This window comes from Salarias fasciatus, chromosome 19 (assembly GCF_902148845.1).
Source record: "Salarias fasciatus chromosome 19, fSalaFa1.1, whole genome shotgun sequence".
Taxonomy (NCBI): Eukaryota; Metazoa; Chordata; class Actinopteri; order Blenniiformes; family Blenniidae; genus Salarias; species Salarias fasciatus.
Window position 1 is genome coordinate 17,153,755 of NC_043763.1, and position 21,125 is coordinate 17,174,879.

The 21,125-nt window shown below is 43.7% G+C and overlaps 1 protein-coding gene across 2 annotated transcripts in view; it reads left to right on the forward strand.

Moving 5' to 3' along the window:
• Nucleotides 1-18,439, forward strand: part of LOC115406860 (CAP-Gly domain-containing linker protein 4) — a 38,183-nt gene extending 19,744 nt beyond the window's left edge. Inside the window, exons 8-16 of one of the 2 annotated variants that reach the window (XM_030117113.1) lie at nt 2,590-2,725; nt 3,119-3,250; nt 7,708-7,794; nt 8,534-8,725; nt 8,924-9,058; nt 11,149-11,272; nt 15,591-15,655; nt 15,805-15,883; nt 16,217-18,439. In XM_030117113.1, coding sequence (XP_029972973.1) covers nt 2,590-2,725; nt 3,119-3,250; nt 7,708-7,794; nt 8,534-8,725; nt 8,924-9,058; nt 11,149-11,272; nt 15,591-15,655; nt 15,805-15,883; nt 16,217-16,565 — 1,299 coding nt within the window. In that variant the 3' untranslated portion in view covers nt 16,566-18,439. The remainder of the gene's footprint in view (nt 1-2,589; nt 2,726-3,118; nt 3,251-7,707; nt 7,795-8,533; nt 8,726-8,923; nt 9,059-11,148; nt 11,273-15,590; nt 15,656-15,804; nt 15,884-16,216) is intronic. The other variant, XM_030117114.1, reaches the window with a different exon arrangement.
• Nucleotides 18,440-21,125: the final 2,686 nt, after the last annotated feature.

The window sequence follows — 21,125 nt, forward strand, 5'->3', positions numbered from 1 at the left end:
ACCACCCAAAAAAAAAAACCCAACAAAAACACACGCTCCCCCCATCCAAACTTTTCCTGCAGGAAACCCTGCTGCAGGGATACAAATGGATTCTTCAGCAACCATCAAACGGCCTGCATCCACTCAAAGCCCACAAAAAAGTGTCACCACGAAGAAAAAAAGGACTTTATCAGCGTTATCTCGTGAGTCCAAAAAAAAAAAAAAAAAAAAATGACCGAAGCCGGTGCACGCTCCCGTGCCGCCTTGGCTGGTGGCTGCAGTTCCCCACAGCGCCTATCGCGGCAGCACTGAGGTAAATTTTGTAAAGTTGCCTTAAGTCCCTTTAATATAAAAACACTCTAATCTGTGTATCTTAGTCCTTATGGATCAGTCCGTTTTATTTTCAGAACACAATGTTCCAAATGCAGCTCTAAGGTTCTCCACGGTCTTGACGCCATATAATACCTTTTTTTCCCTTGACCTTTAATGTGCCCCCTCCATAAACCCACTAAAAGGGGGGAAATAAACCTACATGCTCTTTATTGCCTCATTGAAGCGCTAATGTGCTGAAATTTACACTGGGGTTGCTGGAAGTGCACAGTTTGGATTCCCCTGACCTCTGTGACGAGCGAAGAAAGCGCTGTAATCGTGTTATTAGACGAGGGAGCGCCTTTGCTACTTTTAGAATTTAAAAGTTGTCCAGTTTTATTGAATTTAAGGCTGTTGGAGATAACAGTGATAGCGATAGCTGCAAGTGAATGATTTTTTTTAAATAGTGCTAAGCAGCTAATGGTGCGGAGTTTCACTGGCTGGAATATTTCATCTCGCTGTCCAGGTAAACAGTGGCTTCAAGGTTGCAGGTTTACCAAGTGCAGCTTGCAATCGGAAGACAGTCGCCGTGCTGCTAACAGAAATGATGTTGCTGCATTGAGTGCATCGCGGTGGAGCTGGTCATTAGTTTTGCTTTCAGTGTACCGACTGAGCCCGCCGAGTCAAGTTTATTGTGGAATATAGAATGGATGCCTCTTCGCGGCGTATAAAGAAATGGAGAGTAGCATGAAATTGAATTTTCCATATTCAAAACTTTACCTTGCATTGCAAACTGAAATATATGTTCACATTTGTTGTCGAGAGTCTTTTCTGCCATGACCGTCAGGTTTGCGAAGTCCTGCCTAAAGATGAGGGAGATCATAGATCTGCAAGAACTATTTTAATCTATAACTGGAAATGCAGCTCCGAAACAACTTCAGTGTGTTTTTTTTCACGATGCCGCCGTATTATTTCTGAATTTGCAATTCAAAATACAAACCGAGATAGTGTGAATTATGTAAATAAAATCACACTTCTCTCTTTGAGTTTCTTTTCCACTCAAAATTCGGCAAGTTTCTTTGAACGCTGATGGCTTTGAAACTTCTGGAAATCTATAAAATGTTGAAACAAGGATTCAAACATTTTTGATCTGTAGGAGTTGTTTTTTTTCTTTTTCTTCTTTTTTTTCATAATAACCATACTTCTGATGCTGGCAGACAGTCCTGCACAAAAAAAAAAAAAAAAAGCATAAAGATACTTTCAATGCAATCAGTGGATCTGATGTGGCTCATGCGGGCCGTGCCACCGCAGGTCAAACATAAGGGCGGACATCTACAGAGAATGCAAATAACATATTTCGACCAGGAACTCAAGCAGGACAGATTGATTCCAGCTCCTCCGGCTCAGGTGGGAGGGAGCGTTTCCTTCGTGTTTCCTGTCATTGTGGTCAGAAAAACACTTCGGATGATCGGGGAGACGTGCGAACACACACACACGGATGACCCAAGACGTGCTTTAATTATATAAACATGCATGATCGGAGTAAATTTCCATGCATTATTCTTTATGGCCTGCTCACCCTATAGTTTAAGTCGTCTCTATGATCCGACAGTCAGTCTTTTTACCCCGTTATTCATTTATTGTGCAAGCCATGGGCATATTAATACAGAGCCAAAAGATGAGTGCGTGTTTTGCAAATCTGCTCAATGGAATGGGAGAAAACCCACCAGGCAGTCGCTCGTCTTGTCCAGCAGTTCAAGCCTTCTGAAATCCTGCCACAACAAAGTAACGCTCGGTGCTGGATGTGGTTGTGGTCTATGGTGTGTGTGTGTATGTGTGCTTCCTTTATCAAAATCCTTGCTGCAAACACAGGCATGCAGACAACACAAAATTTCTAATTCTAGCCCAGTCAGACGTGCGCTCTGAAAGAATGAGTCTTTAATAGAGTTTTTTGCCACACTGAGAACAGAATCGCAGCGTGCCAAGTTGTGGAGATTGGCTAATCAAAACTCTTATTATCTCCCCTCCACTTTCTGGCTCAGTCTCGTGCTTTGATCTCTATTTTCCCTTTTAATTATTTGTGGCTTCTGCTGCCTTGGTGGGAGCGGATGTATTAAAATGCTGTTGAGTTTCTGATAGGGGTTCTGCCCTTGACACGACGCACCGCAAGAAGACGAAGCGACTGGGGCGGCTCCTTTTGCTGCACATGACGGGGCTTTTCTCCTGCTTTCTCTTCATTTAGCCCGTGTGTGTGTGTGTGTGTGTGTGTGTGTGTGTGTGTGTGTGTGTGTGCGCGCGCAGGTTGGAACTCTGAGATTCTGCGGCAGCACCGAGTTCTCCGGTGGCCTCTGGGCCGGAGTGGAACTGGACAAACCCGAAGGAAAGAACGACGGCTCGGTAGCAGGGGTTCAGTACTTCACCTGCCGGATCAAACACGGTGCGTATCACCGCCCGACCGATGGATCTAATGGATCCACTCATCTTCTATATCCACTTATTCAAGCCGGCTGATCAAATTAGAGTCGATAATTGATCTCGAATGTATATTTTTGGGAACTGTGGCATGTGAAATCAGTGTATCCTGAGACGACCTACACTCAGAAAGCCTCCTAAGCTCAGTACAGGAACCTTTTTGCAATAAGTGCAAACCGCGACATTAATCTGCAGTCCCAACTCAATCTAATGGCTTAAGTTATTAACAGGGGCCCCCATCGGTTAAAACAAAAATAGAAAAAAATAAACAGTTGTGGTGTTTAGATTGATCTCTGCTGATGTCAAACGCGCCAAAAACCGTCCGGCTGACTTGTTTCCTTAAATCCTTTTTTTCCAGGAATTTTTGCTCCGTTGTCCAAAATAAGCAAGCCTTCAGAAAGACACAGAAGCAGCACAGTGAAGACGTCCACCCCCATCCGCCCCCCTCGCCGCATCGACCTGTCCCGCATCACCTCGAAGATCAACACCGGTAAACAAAAACACACACACACACAAACGTACACACACACACCTCGTGACAGTGAAGCTGTGCTCGGGACCCGGCAGGCTCACCAAACACAGCAGGTCAGGGCGAAAGAGCAGCCTAAGGTCCTCTGCCACATTGTTCTTAAATGAAATACCTAAAGTGATGGTTCAGAACATAAACTACAAAGACAGGGAAGCAGAATCGCCAGTGGCGCCCCGAAGGCAGAGAAGTGCACCAACCTTTTGTGAGCGCAGATGAAAAAGATGTCACAGGGGCAGGTGTTTGCTCATGTCTCGGGTAATCTCGTGTACAATCCCCCGGAGACGACCACGGGTACATCGCTGGAGCGTAGACCTCATATAAACCATAGCCACAGTCTCAAAAATATTCCTTGTGTTGTCTTTCTAAGAACCGCTCCCGAACTCAAATGGGTTTCGGGGGAATCTGAAAGGGCTCGTATCAATACAGAGAGAGAAATGACAGAAAGGGTTGATGATAATTGCCCTCCAGTTCTCCACTAACTAGATCACAGCACATAATGTGTGATAGTCTGGCGAACTTCGCCTTCGTCTCTCTCTCTCTCTCTCTTGTTATATAACTAATGTCATCATCGTGTACAGAAGCATATTCTTTTCCCAGAAGTATGTTTAATTTTTTTTTTAAGGGAGAGATACTAATATTCTCAAGTGCCGCAGCATTGCTCAATACAACCCACCGTAGACTACTTATCTGTACTTTTTGAAGAAAGGCAGTCCCTACGGCCAAACATCTCTCCTAAAAGCAATAAAATAGGAGAGGATTCTCTAAAAGATCCGGTTTCTTTCATATCACACAGTGTTATTTGTGGCCTTGACTTCATCCGTCATTGGAGTCGTCTTGATGAGGGAAGGTCATCGGCCCCGGTCTAAAACCAGACGAGTGCACTTTGGTTAATTTATTGGAATTTTGTTTGTAAGCTTCATTTCTTTGCTCGTGATGGATTCAGCAGCAGTTCTATCTTCCAGCTGCTACTGTCGCATCCTTAGGACTGGATAGTTTTGTGCACTAAAAGGGATTTTCTTTTATTTATTTCTTCTTTTTGTTTGGATAAATTTTTTACTATTATCAGTTAAGTCCAGAAACCTCGGCACAGGAAACAAAGCATATTAAAAAAAAAAAAAAAATGGAGCTGTTTTACAGAACTCTTTAACACCTGAACAGAGACTCGGTTATTTGACCTTCAAGTATGACTTTTTATGTGATGTGAAAACAAAAACTGCAAGACAAAATGTGGAATTATTCTTTAGTTTCCTCACAGTGTCGCGATCATTGGTTTCCATAGAAATATAAAGTAACTGTGACAAGACTGCTTTCTCTCAGTAACTGATTACAGTCACTGAATTTTCAGTAGTTTTCTAATTACTGTTTTTCTTTTATTTGAGAGCTGTTGGAGGACTGCTGTCTCTCCGTCCTGCTCATACCGATGCCTGAACTCATTATTCATTACTGTCAGTGAAAGTGACTCAGTTACTGATCCACTAAACTCCTGTTTGCTGAACCAGGATCCTCTTATTATTATTCACCCTAAACTAACGCATTCCCACTCACAGTCACATGGAGAGTGTCCCACTGCTTTTATCATATATCTCACAGTTTAGGTCATTTTAATCTCAAGGTCTCATATATATTTTGTGGGTTCTCATTGGTATTGATCACGCTATTTATTACATTTCAAGATGGAATAATGAGGCCTGTTACTTGTCATCCTGGTATTTGGTATAAAACAGTAGGATAGTTCAATGCAGTCCTTTGAGCTCACTTTTGTCAGCAGAACATCTGTCAGCAGCTCACTGAAGAATTGCAAGTCTCTGTAAATGTTAATGAATTCCTGTTGAAACTTATTACAGTCACAATATTGCTTGTGTTTCTTTTCTTTTCTTTTTTTTTTTTGTTTCCGGTGAGAGGGGGTGAATAATTTAACATCGATCGTGTGCCACCACCCGCATCATTAGCAATTTAAAAAAGCATGTTGAATATTCCTAAACACCCAATTAATTTATACCCTCATGCTGTATCACATGGAAAGTTGTTTGCTTTTAATTTGAAGTTTCTGTTGTAGGGGAAACTTTGGCGGCAGCGCGCTAATTCTGGAAATAATGGCCGATTCTACTGACAATTGTTATTGCGTGACGCACGGTGGGCCGTTCTCCCAGCGCGGAGGACCTGAGTCACTGTTCACATCAGGTCATCAGCGAAAGTCGTGACTCCAGCCTCTATTTTCTGCTCAAAATGAGGCTTTTTCAACGTCCCCGTCCTGCTTGAGCCTTGTCACCGCGCGGCAGGATTTATGGCATCTGGGATTTTATATTAATCTCTGCAGAATACTTTGAAAAGCGGGACTCTGAACCGGTGCCAAAGGACAATGCATAAATTAGACTGCTGACAGGACCTCGCTCTCGGAGTCCTTGGACACCCGTACCCTCATTTCCTGACTCCGGTCACCTCCGAACATCGTCTTGCCGTGTTTCTGCCAATCCTCCTTCCTCCAGTGTTTACAGCAGCGTGGTAGTAATATGCAGTGGGGGTTTAGAATGGCCATTGATTTGGGCGTGAGCGGAATAGCAGACCTCAGAGAAGCCTGTAGAATCCAGTGATTGATAGTCCAATTAAGCAGGGTTTAATAACTAGGGCATAGACAGGCTGAGCATCCTGGCAGCCATTCATCACAAGGTGCGTGAGTGTTTGTGTGTGGTGTACAAGGCTTGTGGGGGCATGTGCGACCGCACCTTCACACAACCTAGGAACTAGATTGATTTAAAAGCAAAGACTTTATGGGATTTTTTTTTGAGAGACTCACACAGGCCAAACTCCCTGACCGTTCACGTTTGGGCAGCGTTACAGGCGGAGCCTTCATCTTTATCGATGGATCACGGCGAAACCGTCCCTTCTCACTTATTAGGAAACTCAGCGGAATGCCAGCCTCTCTTTTAGCGTTGCCAGAACGACGGGTGTGTGCTCACTCGCTTAATAAATAAAGCCTGCCACACACTGTCACTTAAAATGAGCGTCGGGACGCGAGGGGTTGTTGGGAGCCAGGAGGCCCCTTCAAGCGAAAGGTCATGTGACAAGAAATGTTGGGGATTGTGGCTTGGAGCGGCGTCTCCTGCTCGCAGCGCCGAGGAAAGGACAGCGGCGTCTCTGAAGGGGAGCGTTTCCCGGCAGCTCCCCGTAAATGTGAAGTGAAACGGCGATCGATAGATACCGACGCCGATCCCAGCAATATGAACCTTAAATTAATGCGGCCTATTAATGAAGTGCAGAGCAGAGACGGTCAATCTGTCAGAGTGACGCCCAACAGCCGCAACATTATGACTGCCTCCCTCATTCCGTCCCCGTTCCCCTTCCTGGTGCCCAAACAGCGAGGCCTCCATGAATCAGATGAATCAGACCTTCATTTATTTATTTAATTTTTTTTGTCATCCCACTTATGCTTGATTGGATTGAGATTTGATCGATTTCGAAGCCATGTCAGCAGCTTGAGCACTTTGTGTGCCACATATAATGAAGCATTTTTGGTTATTTATCAAACAAACACACACATACCGACACGAACAGGTGCAGCAGGAATCCATATTCTGTTTTATTGACTTATTTATTGACTTGCCAGTGGTCTCATCGGCACGGCTGATCAGACTATAAACGCTCGTCCTCCTCAGAGATGACTATTATTTTCAGTTTAAATGCACGCGCAGTGATTTTATCGCCTAATAAAAAAAGCAGACTCTAAAAAGCTTTTGTCTGCTTAATTTTAGATTTGATTCAAATCAACAAGCAATATAAAAATCTTAAAATGTGAAAATAGTTTCATTACGCACCAGTTAAAGAACGCTTTATGCATTTTTTTTCCTGAGATGTTTTTGGAGGGACTTTGTTCACTGTCATCCAGTGTCTTCGCATATTTCAGTCTACATTTTGTGTGTCAGAGAAAGGGAAACCATCACTGTCAGTAAGTCTGCTTTACAATGTCACGTCGTCCTTTATTTGCATTTGTTTGCTCTCATGGGCTTTTGTTTTCGCCTTTTCAGTGCACCTTAGAGGGTTTCTTTTCCCATCACTCCCTGCCTTGATGGGCTCTATACGCTGTACTTCTACACTCTGGATTGACACTTACAGACGTTCCAACTTCAGATGCCTGTTTTATATGCAAACTGTTCCTCCCCTCTTTCATAATATTTCCTCTGACATCTTCAGTCCAAGAGCTTTTTTTCCCCATAATCGGCGTGCCCAGGCTGCCATAAACAGCCGCGTCGCGCCACCAATCAAAACCCTCGCCATGACAGACAGCTTCCCATCATTCTGCTAATTTAACCTGTCACAATTTACAGTCCTAGTAGAGTTTCTGGTTGTCAGAGCGACTCTTATGAATCAATTTTCTAATCTGATGAAGTGACCGTGTCTTCTGTCTGTGTGTGGGTGAAAAGGGTTATCTCTCACTGTTACAAACACACCCGATATGCAAAACGGCCCACCTGGTCACAGTCAAGGTGAAGAAGCCGACATAAAGACAGGTAACGCTGTTGAGTGGAGCCAGGGAATGTGTGTGTGTGTGTGTGTGTTTTTTATAGAATAGTTCTTGTTAAGAATTGTAGAGATTGATCGAATCAAAGTTTCTGACGTGGTCAATCTGCGCAACTTAATATTTGAATCCATCGTTAAAATCATTCTGTACAAAGTGAATTAAATGAACATTGCTTCACCATATCAGGCATATGAAAATTCACAAGATTTTTGAGGGACTGTTTGGCTAAATCTATAATTTAAATTAAAAACATTTTTGCCTGAAATTGGAAGAAAAAAACTCATCAGACAGTCCATACACCAACATTTATAGCCAATACAAAGCAATATTGCTTTCACAGTTGGTGCTATGTATTTGAAGCTGTCCTCAAAAGGGCTGCTTTGGGACATTCAGCTTTAAAACATGAGGTCATTATGAAGTCTAAAAAAATACAACCACTTAATCTTTGACTAAATGTTTGGTAGATGCAGCAAAAAGTCTTCCTGAAACTCCCATTACTTGTCGGTATCCGGATGCTGCACGAGTGGAACATGTATCATAAACCAGGCTTTGGCTCAAACAGATGAATGATGGATTCATTATTAAGTGGGGACTCACACCTTTTTGTGCTGTGTGACTCTTTTGGCTGCAGTGTAAGTGATGACATTTCCCACTAATGCCTTGCACAGCTGTTTTCGTACCTTCACTGACCGCCGCCGTTCACTCCCGGGTGTGTTCTGCACTTGCAGGAGTCTCCCGCTCCCTCTCGTCTTCCTCCTCCTCTCTGGATTCTCGGCACGGACCGGCCGCCCGGCCCCGCCCCTTCCCGAGGCAGCGGCTGCCCCCCAGGCAGAGGAGGGAGCGGGCGTCCCCCAGTCCCAGGACGACGCCCTCCCCGGCCCTCCGCTCGTCCCCTGGGACCACGACACTCTCCACTGCAGGTCTGCTCGCTTCCATCATTCACTTTGTGTCACGTTGTGACAGAAGATGGTTTGTTAGTCTCTCTCTCTCTCTCTCTCTCTCTCTCTCTCTCTCACTCTCACTCTCACTCTCACTCTCACTCTCACTCTCACTCTCACTCTCACTCTCACTCTCTCTCTCTCTCTCACTCTCTCTCTCTCTCCCTCCCTCTGTGTCAGGTCCTCGAAGCCGAACCCCCTCGGGCAGCAGCTCCCTGTGTGAGGGCTCCGAGGTTCGCCTGGGGGAGCGGGTACTGGTCGTGGGTCAGAGGACCGGTGTGGTCCAGTTCTATGGAAAGACCAGCTTTGCTCCAGGTCAGTTATTAAAATCAATCCAAACTCTTCCGACTGTTTCAGTCAGTCTGTTTTGACCCGTCACAGCGCTCCTGCCACTGATTCTGCCTCCATTCGGGGAACGGACTGACCAAAATTATTCACTGACTTTGAGGGTATCAGAGTTTTTCAAGTGGACGGAAAAGGAAAGATTTAGTTCTGTGAGTACTTATGGCACTTCAGATTTGGCGTTAAGTGAAGGGGAAAAAAAGATGACAGAATGATTCTTTGTCCTGTAATAAATCACGCCGGTTCTTGATGCGGACGTGAACAAATGGAGTTGCTAATGCGAAGTGCAGACCTCACGGTTTCTGTCCAAACCAGCTGCAGCAATTTTACCTCTTTTTTTTTTTTAATTCACTCTTTAAAAGAAGAAAAGAAAAGTACTGAGTTAGTTCAACAACAAAAAGTTAAAATGGACTTCTGTCGCATTAACATCTTATAAAAAGACCCATTGTTCATATTCAAGGCTGAATATTCGAAATCCTGAATAAACTCTAAAGGAAAAAATAATCTGCATTAAAGTAAGAAACAACTTTCTCTCCATTGACTGCCGTACTGAGAAACGTTTTCTGAAAACAGCTCAGTGCAGCCGTTAGTAATGAGGGAGCAGCTCCGGCCAGCCGTCCGCCATGTTTGAATAAATACGACTGTATCTCACACCGCTGAGGATCCCGTTTGAAGGGATCTCAAGCCTCAGCTTCCTTTGATTCTCTTAAATCAGTGCACTAGAGGACTAACCCTTCATGCCAGAATCAAAGCTGCTCCTTTTTTTGGCCCCCAAAAACCTCTCAGCTAACTTATTTCCGGCCCTGCACCGTTTGGAGTTTGTGGTCATCTTGAAGTGGAAGTAGAAGGAATCTCTGGGTCAGTATTGGCGCAGTCAGATCAGTAGTTTTTAATGTCATTTTCACACGGAGAGCCCTCTTTCAGAAATGAAACACCCCTTCCAGCAGCGTGTGTTTTGTCAACAGCAAGGCCGCTGTTGCTCGGCTTGTTTATCCAGCAAACATAATTGTCTTGCCAACACATCTGATATTTAAAGTTGCCAGGATTAAATTGCACAAACATTCAATTTTTTTTTTTTTACTTGTAGGTTTTGTTTATTTGCTACCGAACTGTTTGTCAACACCAGAGTTGGAATAGCGCACATGCCAAATATTAATTCGGTGTTGCGGGTGAATTTGTTGAACTTAGTTTCCTCCTGAATAGTATTAATTACAAAGCTGAGATGAGACTTATCCATGTTTGTCATCTTCTAGTCTTTTCATCTAGCAACAGCATTGATTTTACAACCTATTAATGTACGTGAGGAGATTTGGAACCTTTGATCAACTTTATATCTAAATGTTCATAATGTTGTGAGGATCTTAAGGAGCTCAAGTCCTTTGTGATGTGTGTTAGGGCACGTGATGCATTTTGGAAAATTGAGTAAACTATTCAGTCAATTGAAAAGTTAGCTGTGAATAAAATCTATTCTCATGCAATAACACAAGAAATCATCTTTTTTACACCAGAGTGATTCATATATGTATATTTTTACATCTGCATGATTCATTTTTTGGCATTTGTGACTCATACTCAGGTGCTAACTCCAGAAAAAACCAGTATTTGACATAAAGTATTCATTAAATTGTGGGGCCCACCTTTGCCAGTGACGTTTTCAGAGAACATTTGTGATATTTTAATGCTTCTGACATGTGTGAGGTGCACTGAGAGTCTGATCCTAACCTGTTGGAAGCTCTGGACGAGCTGCTTTATGAAGGGAGAATCCATCCAATGCTCCTTTTCTATGTTATCGACACAGTTCAGGTGCCAATAAAAGAAATGAAAGCTTCATTGTTTGGGCTGAAAACCTAAAACTGCTGGTCATAAAATATTATAAATCATGTGAGACAGGCTGAAAAGGGGAATCAACCCCGAGTACCAAACATCTGTTTTATTTTAATGACCATGCGTCTGTATCTTACTGTTTTGACTATGAGCTTGCAATAAAGATGGATTAGAAAGAGGTTAATTTCATAAACCTTGACTGTGTGTTTGCGTTGTGCTGTGTGTTTGTGTGTGTGCAGGCCTCTGGTTGGGAATCGAACTGGACAAGCCAAGCGGTAAAAACGACGGCTCGGTGGGGGGCGTGAGGTACTTCTCCTGCCCTCCGAAGCACGGGGTCTTTGCTCCTCCGTCTCGTGTTCAAAGGTGAGTGTCGGTCCTTTGGGGTAGCTAGAGTTCTCTTCCCCCCCCATGATTGATGGTGACTTTTCGCTTTTGCCAGTGGTCATCTGCGGCGGCGGAAACAGATTTGTCAAAGGTCTTGTCTTTTCAATAAATCCGGCGCACTTCAGAGCAGATTTGACAATATGAATGTGACGATGGGCTTTGAAGAGCCCGAGGTTGCATTTCATGGCCTTCATCAATACGTCCGATGGCACTAATGAGTTCCTTTGACAGTGCCATTTGGGTGAGCGCGGACATATTTGATTTTGCCCCGTGTGCGGCGAGCGGCGCGCCTCTGTTCTAGTGATTAACTGCAATCCGAGTTGTCAAACGTTCAGCCCGCGGCCCCCTGACCCAGCGTGACTCCTCAATTCATCGCGGCACCTTGTAATGAGCCAGACAGCAATCGTCCCTGCTTTTTAAATATGGATTTTGGATGATAAACACGAGCGGGGGGTCATGTTTACACAGCGGGGCGTGAAATATGCTAATCAGACAGTACCTGAGAGGCTGCGGTTATTTGCCGTTGGAGCGTTGTGTTCCACTGTCCTCACTCACGCCGCAGGAATATCAGATGAGCCACAGATCATGAATCCAGCCGTCTGGTTTATACGAGGGCCACCATAATACACACACACACACGCAGCGTGCACCGAGCGCCCGTCCTCTGTGGCTCTGAAGCACATTGCCGCCATCAAGCCGAGCAGTTTGACACGTTTCATCTCAACTCTGAAGTCATTAGTTTTGCGACGGCTTGTCAAGCTGTTAAAGGAAAAAAAAAAAAAAAAAAAAAGCTCTTTTGCAGTGGTTTGTTCATCTCTTGTGTTAAAATGTGTTAAAAGATCGGCAACAAAACGCTCTGATTGCTTTTGTTTAATCTTAGATCACAAGCCTGCCAGCAGTCCCTGGTGTGTGGACTGTGATGGAAGAGAAATGTGACATGTTTTTTCCCCTCCTAGAACTTGGAGTAACTTACAGAAGGGACCCAAAATAAAGAACTCCATGTCTCTGGTTGAATTCAAATGGTTTCATATATTTGTTTTCCTCATTTTTTTTATTTTTTTTTTTTCCTTGCAAATCAAACTTCTTTTCAAACTATTTTTTTTTTTTAATTATTTCTGTGTCACCCACAGTTTCAAGCCAAGCTCTGAAAACTTTGATTGATAATCCACCAAATCCTGGATGCCTCTTGTCAGAGACTGTTATTGAAACAGTGTTTTTGTTGCATTTGCATCCATTAGAGACATGAGCTGGACACTGGTCCATTTATAGACAGGTGGGACTTGTGGAGCTGAAGTACACTTGTTCTCTGGAGGTGTCTAATGAGGCTCACAGAGCTCCGTGATGCATGCGGCCTGCTCGGGCCGCGCATTCAGGCAAGTCTTCCCTAAATAGACACATAATTACCGTGAACCTAATGGCAAGCACAGCCGAAACGCAGCGAGCTTTTCAGCAGAAAGCCTTTCAGGGTGATTCCGAATGCTGCCACGATGTTTATAATAATAATAGTGATGTATGCGTGCAAATAGTAATTTGCCTCAGGGGAGATTGAAATGACTGATGGTTCAGAGTGATCCCATGTCTCCTGCTGTCAATACTGCTCGATCGCTGTATCGCTGCATCTGGTGAAATCTGAAAAAAAAAAAAAAAAAAAATGTTTTAAACATTGATGTGCTCTTGAAGCAAATGAGACGTTTGTATTCGTTTCAGTTTCGGCAGTTTCATTAAGTTTTCATATTGTATAGATTCATAAACACTCACTGCTGCAGTGGGCAATAATAAACGCCCGCTTTCAAAATGTAAAACAGCCGATTAAAAAAAAAAATCAAGAGTTGGCCCTGTGCCGACTTTCCTTCCCTATTATTCACGGTGTTGCAGAGATTTGGCCCACCATTAGCCGCTGTCAGCTGTATCGGCTCCATGTGAAATATAGATGGGTGACGACTCAAAGGGAAGGCGGTTCTGCTCTGTTCTGGTAAATGGAGCAGCTTCAGCGCCGCTAGGAATATCTATAGTCTATTGAATTCCGCCGGAGCTGCGAACGGCATTATTTTAAAATATAATCTCCAATTTGATATTTTTGAAGTTGTCGGAGCGTTGGGAACGGCTTGTTCCACGAGGGCTGAGATACGGGGACGGAAACCTGCAAAAAAAAAAAAAAACCAGTCACCATAATCTCCAGTCAGTGATTTTTGATGAATGCTTCTCTTGATACTTCAAGATGTGCATCTTCTCACTTTAAAATGTATTGTTTAGCACATTAAATGATGTTAGTTGTTTGTAACTTCAGTGGTGGAGCTTCAGCAACGAGATGTAATCTGAAACTGCCTCACGGCGGATCTCAGTGGGAAGGCAGACGTACACAAACATCACTCCACCTCCTGTTGGGTTAAGTGAAGCAAACGCTGGACCCACAACACAGTAGTACGTGGACGAAGACTTGATTGTTTCCGATCGACCCGGCCCGCTCGAAGTGTCGACTCAACAGCCGCATCAAGAGCCAAGACGGTTATTTATGGAGATCATTTAATCCCGGGAATATGGAAACGGCGTGCATGTGTGACATGCACATGCATAAAGAAGATTCCTGTTCGCCGCTTGACAGGGTTCAAACCATCGTTCACACTATTTTCTTTCAAGTGGGTGAAACTGTTGAGCTTGTTTTTATGCCTGGAGTAAATCATGCTGGATATTCTGACATCAGAACACAGAGTAAGGTTCACCTGAAGTGAAGACGTCCCTCCTCCACTGTGGCGTCCTCTCAGTATATTTATTCAATTTTCAGGCTGCTGTTTTCCTCCTCTCTTCCCACATCTCAATTGCTATTCCCTTTCCCCCTGTTTATTCCTGTTTTTTGTTTTTTTTGATGACTTTTTAGGCCATTCATAAGATAAAAGCTGCTTTTTATGCATGCGCCTTCCATATTTCTTTGCCATCCCTTTTCTCCTTTCTTTTTTTTTTTTGTTTGCTAATTAACCTCAGGGCGCACAGTGAACTCATGCTTTCCTGCTGTCTAATGAAGAATATCATATTCTCTCTATCCAGGAGCTGGCTTCCTCTTCTCCTTTCTTTTCCTGTCGGCAGCTATCACAACCCATTAGAAAAACAAACGCAGCCTCCCTTCAGCCCCCTCCACACGCACGCATGCCACTGTGTGTTTTCTTTTTTTTTTCTTTTTTTTTTTAATGCCTCGACTGTTCTCGTCTCATCCCTTAGAAAAACAAAGCGACTCTTTTGTGCCTCTTTTATCAATATTGGAAGTTTGCCTCTTAATGGCTTCTCGCGTTCCAGTGCATTAGTCGGTTTTGTAGATTGGCCGGTATGCAGGACAGGTGCCGGGCGCGCGCAGTCGAGCAGAATTTGTTATTCAAAGAGTTCTCAGATAGGAGGTCATCAACAATACGTGCCGGTATTTAATCCCCCCGGTGGGTCCGCCGGTCGACTCGACCCATTTCAGAAATGCAGGAGAAACACTGCTAATAAGTTTTGGAGCATGACGCCGCCTCTTCTGGGCAATTCCGCCGCAATAAAGATGCAAATGAAGAGCAGTGAATTAAACGTGTTTTTAAAACCTCCGCCGTGTTTATGATCCGACTGGCTGTTTGGGTCGCAGTGAGTCTGGACGCACCTGTTCAGTCTGACACGGCAGGTGTGTTTTATCAGATGCTGGTGTCAAACTACGACTGCACGGTCCAGACTTCCAGAGGGAACTGAAGCTTTCGGAGCCTTTTTTCACATTCATACACAACAATCTTCAGTTTAAGCGGCCCTCTGTGCAGATGAGGAGCCAATATGTGATAAGAGGATATAAACCTGACACTCTCGACCAAATAAAGGTTCTTTGATGGGGGATCAGTGTGTTAAAGTATCGGATGAGGCTCAGTTTAATTGAGATGTCAGCTAATATCTTCTTATTATCATCTACTTTTAACATAACAGCAGTGGCTGTACGGATAATGAGGCGGACAGACACTCGGTGCTGGCACCCAGAGGCCTTGGTGGTTGATGATAATCAATGGGAGGAAAGTGGTCTTTAAAGGCAGGAAGGGCCAGACGTGAACACAGGACGAACTGCTGAAAGAGCCGCTATGAAATAAATAAGGTATTTTTGGAGCGTTGCATCAAAAAAAAAAAAAGGTTTCTGAAGTCTGGGTGCAGTATTTTGGAGAAGCAGCGAGAGAATCAGGGGAGCTGCAATGAAATTTCACAGTGGACGTCGTAATATTGTGGACTGGAATGAACTCGGCGTCGCCGTCCGTCGAGGTTCTGCACTGTTACCGTTCGTTCTGTTTCTTCGCAGGATCCACGGATCTGTTGATTGCCTTTCCGAGCTCACCTCGGCGCGCCTCAGCCACTCGTTCAGCGGTGAGAAATCCTGCTTTTATTGCGAGCTTTGACTGAGATTTCTTTGAAAATGTGTCTTTGCATTTATTACTGCTGCAAGTGCCTTGTAAAGTTCCCGTTCTGTGCGAGTGTCTGCGCGGCCGCACTTGACTCCTGTGATTGGCGTGCAGGGACGATTCGCCGCAGCTTCAGCACCTCGTCGGCCATAGCCGCCCCGAAGGAGACGAGCAGGAGGAGCCCTGCTGCCAGGTGCCGGTCTCTTTATTCCTCCTCACACGTCTCCCACCCCAGGCTTCCCACTTTCATTCTAATCCCCTGCAGCAGTGACAGAATCAATACTGATAAGAGGTCACAGTATTACTCAGCAAAAGGTTCCTTTTTTTTTTTTCTTTTCTTTATTTATTTCAATGGCCAATGCATGGTTGTGCCTATAATGAGAGCGGAGATAAGGAAGTGGAAGATCAATCCTTCAAAGCTCTCATCAATCTCCTTCTCCCGTTTGATGTTTTCCCTTCACTCTGCATATCTTCGCTCATAAATCTCTCCCGCTCTCTGTCTTCCCCTGCGCCTCCACAAACAAAGGAGTCGCTCTAATCCTCACCGCCGCCGCTGGAGCGCGCTCAGCGGGAGCCGGACGGGAGACTCCAGCCCGTCGCCCGGCCTCGAGGGCCAGGTCCGCCTCCACGTCGGCATGCAGGTCCTGCTGAGCAGCGCCAACGAGATGGCCTCCATCCGCTACCTGGGCACGGCGGAGTTCGCCCCGGGCCTCTGGCTGGGCCTGGAGCTCCGGAGCCCCAAGGGCAAGAACGACGGCTCGGTGGGCGGGCGCCGCTACTTCAGCTGCCGGCCCGGCCACGGCGTGCTGGTGCGGCCCAGCCGGGTCACCTACCGGGGCATCAACGGCTCGCGCCTGGTGAACGAAAACAGCTGAAGAAGACAGAGAAATGGACCGAGGGGGGGGTTAACCATCAATTTTTGACATAAATAGGTGACAAAAAGCACTTTATTGAGCTAACATCTTAAGAGTTTTCTTTTTTTTTTTTTTTTTTTGCTAAAATGAGCGGTCTTAATAAGACATTAAACTCTGCACTACTTCCAAACTGATTGCACTGTTGAGACATCGATGTGATCGACTAGAATAAGAACGAGCGGACTGAACGGACGTGCACACCTGGAAACCAATTTTCTAAACTCGGAGTCGGAAGTTTGATCACATCCGCTGAGATTTTTATCAGATAATTTAAAAGCTATCATTATACCGTGTAACCAAAAGTGTGCATGAGCATACGGGCGCGTGCATGCGGAGACTAATTAAGAGCACTTTGAAACGAGCGATTGATTTCACAGGAGATGTGGGAAGACTTGACGGATGCCGCGTCAGAACCAGATATTTTCCTTCATGAAGCAGCGCCGGGGGTCGATAGATTTAATTAAACTTCCGCCGTATGACAGCCACACAAGCAGAGGTTCTGTTCTTTTCTGTCCGTCTGTCTCGTAACGCAGGTGAAGGACGGAGTCTGCCCTTCTGTTTCCGAGTAGCAAGAGGCTAACGACCCTGCTTGTAGTCGGGATAGAGATGAGGTTTAGTCACATCTCATGAGAAATTAAATTTTCACTTCAAAAACACATTAACTTCATCTGGGAACACCCTTGATGGAGGACGCCTCAATTTCCGCGCCATTATTTTTCACATTTGGAGAATTTTGCGTCAAGCATTCTTTTTTTTCGACTAAGCAAAGACTGTTATTACATTTCAACCAGCTCTGAGATGGTTTTTAAAGCTGCCAGTGTGAGAAACTTCAAACTTCCTTCACCCTCTCCACCACACCTGTGGGGATTTTCCTCCAAGTGAAACGATTTCAGACGTGGCAGCTAAGTATGGCTGTCCAAGACAATGAGGGAATGTTCCTAACGGCAGCAGAGGAGCTTCAAAAAGGTCTTCATATGCAGGGTTTTCTTCCACTCTTGCTGTTGTTGGTACAGTTAAAACCAACCCATTGATAAATCTGACTGCATTCTGCCTCATTTTCACCTTGAATTCCCAGAACCCATTGATTCTGACCTGTTTAACCTGCCAGTGAATCTTCTAAATTTGCCATTTCCTGCATGTTCCCAACTTCGATCTCGACTCCAGAAGCCTCCCAGTGTTCTACAGTCGTCAGTGTTTTTGTGGAGGAACATGAGATGGAGCTCATTCCAACTGATTCCTGAATTAACCGAATCCACGGAACATATGATCATGCAGAAGTTTTCAGCGTTGGAGTTTGCATCTGATTAGATTTTGCTCGAGAACTAGACGTTGATTATTGCGCATGTGGAAAAACAGGCCCACTGTTTGGTAAAACACTCATGTACCATCCAATTAGTTGCATGCGGTCCACAACAGTGGTTTTGCAGAGTCTCCAGTGGCCTTGTCTCATTGATCCGTCTTCCCCCACGTGATTGAAAAGCAGCAGTGGTCTCCGAGCGCAAGGTTGCGTGAAATATCTGCCACAAATGAAGTGAAGAGAGAGAAAAAAAAAATGTCTTCCCAAAGTATTCATTAAATTTCCTCTTCAAAAATAGCTTCTTGTTTATAACTCGAGGCAAACAGCTTGTGCAGCATTTGTAACAATTCCACCTCTCAGATGTGGATTTCAAGTGCATCACGAGCCCAGTTTTTACTTTCCTGACGCGCGTGATCGTCTTTTTTTGTGAGGGTGTATTGAGTTATGTGGGTGTGCAACACAACGGTTTCATCTGATCCATTTACATGTTGTGCGGGGGGGGAGAAAGCAAACAGTATTTGTAAAATAAAAAGTCTATTCTCACTTTACCTTGTATTTTCTCGTCACGTCTTTTTTTCTCGGCGGCTGCATTAATGAGGCGGGGGGGGGGGGGGGGGGGGGGGTGAGCAGGGACGAGATCGCACAAGCACTTTGAGTTACAGTTACTCGTCTGTTCGCTTCCCAGCCCGTCTCACCGCCGCCGCCTGGACGGGACTGACCCCCGTTCTGGGACACGTACATGCTCTTCAAATACTTCCCTGTGGTTGATGTAGCTTACGTTTGTCATCAAGCATGAAAACGGGATCCAGTGTGTGTCAGTACACACGATTGTTAGCATGTCTAAACTAAACTGTGCACACTAACTATCTGTAATGTACATAAAAACATAAACTGAACTAAAAGGCAGCAGCACACTGAGCCCTGACTTTGGGGAGCGCTGCGTTCCTGCTTCTCTGAGCTGAACCTCACCTGCTGTGCAGCAAAGGATTTTTTGTCCACTTCACCTCCACAGTGAAGGACAGACATGACGGGGCCTGGACAGTACATTATACACTCACACTTACATCACCAGTCAATCCCAAAAAAACAACACATTTTTATGGAAATGTTAGCAAAGAAAAAAAATGGAGATATTCTTTTTGAAAAGTTAAGAAGGGATTTCAAAATTCATGTTAATATAATAAATTAACTGGCAGGACAGAAAGGTGAGAAAAACAGTGAAACACCAGAAGACGGATGAATTCATAAAACATGCTCCACAGTCTCAATCTGTTTCCAAAAATCACCAGACCCAGCAGGATCACTACTCACTCTGCAATGTTAATCGATGATATATTTACTAATGTTGTAGCCAGTAACAGTAAGTTGATTACTAATACATGATATCCGTGACCACCTGCCAGTTTTCGCCATCTATAACAAACACAGAAACACTAAAGTGGAAATTAAACTTCACTACAGGCGAGTCAGAACAGAAGAGTCTCTGGAGAAACTGAAAATCGAGTCAAATAACTGGGAAGCACTTTATAAAGAAAAGTATGTTGATAAGGCTTATACTTTTTTGAATATTTTCAAACTACTATATGAAAAACACTCCAAACAATACAGCAGGGCAGGAAGACATCAATCACAAAGAGATTGAGAAATGCGAGTAAAAAGAAAAATACATTATATAGAGAATTTATAAAACAAAGAACCACTGAGGCAGAAAATAAATACAAGAAATATATAGCAAAAAATATATAATGAGCACATGTATGAAAATAAAATAGTAAAAAAAAAATAAATAAATAAATTATAGTAAAGGAATGGATTAAATAGTATGATTTGAAATGCTTCCAGTAAGGATATTTTTCCAAATCATTTTATTAAAAATGACATAAAAGTCAATATGTTCAGTTAATTTTTTGTTGATGTTGGACCAGACCTGGCAGAAAAAAAATCCTGTTAAAATAGATGGTGATGGCATATTAATAGATAAGAACCCAAATTCTATGCTTCTCCAGGCCACTGACGAAAAAGAAATAATAGAAACTGAATAATTATAATAACAAAACATCCACAGGTTGTGATTATATTGACCTGTAGTTAAAAAAAAAAGAAGTAATTTTTGGGGATTTCCAAGTCACAAGCCGACATTTTTAATTTGTCATTTCAAACAGGACAATTTCCAGACAAAATGAAAACAGCCAAAAGTTCAACAACTTCACTTTTACCAAACAGAGTTCATCTTCACCATTAGTGTAAAAATTAGAAGTAAAAACAAAACAAAAAAAAAACAAAAAGTGAGGTTAAAATCAAAGAAGAAAACAATCCCGGAGAGTTAACTGGAAATTCAAAGATCATCCTAATTGTGACCTTCAATGAGATTTAAAAATTACTTCACATTGAACCTTTAAAATAAGCTGATAAATAACCTACAATTGTAACAGTTGTTATTTTCTCCATCAAAACTCTGGATTTATTTACAGCCAATCCCTTTCTCACCACAGCTGAGCTCTCCTCAGCCTGAAGGCTTCAGAAGACACTTCAGGTCCACCAGAAATTACAAAAAACCTCAACAATCTCTCTCTCTCTCTCTCTCTCTCTCTCTCTCTCTCTCTCTCTCTCTCTCTCTCTCTCTCTCTCTCTCTCTCTCTCTCTCTCTCTCTCTCTCTCTCTCTCTCTCTAAATGACAATATATTGTCAGCATCCATTAGAAAAAATCCATTTTTGCCATGTTCTGAGGAAGACGTTCTATAAATCAGAATCTGAATGATGAACCGACAAGGAGAGGAAAAGCTTGGATTCTACTGGAAGGTCATCTGGAGAGAAAAGCCTCTCGTCTTCACCTCTCGAAAAGATATGGAACGAAGCTGAAGTACTTCCATAAAGCCTCTGTAACCCAGCTCATTGGAAAGAGTTTCAATGTTTTTAGCAGTTATTGCTCCGCTCCTCGTCGAGTAATCTGATCAAATCTGGGCTAAAAATACATTCTGAATCCAAGTTGCCGATCGTCCAGAAGAACCAAACTAAAACTCTGGAGTTTCTGTGTTATTATTAAGTGTGATCGGAGCTGACAGGTCATTCCCCGCCAGCCAGATGCTGCCATCCCGGTTGTGAATTAGAGTCTGACGGTTTGAACACGTAATGTGGAATAAAGTTCTGTGAAAATGATGAGAAGACAGGTAATAATTTGGAATACACTTAGGAAAAAAATTTAAATTCACAGGTGGGGATTTATT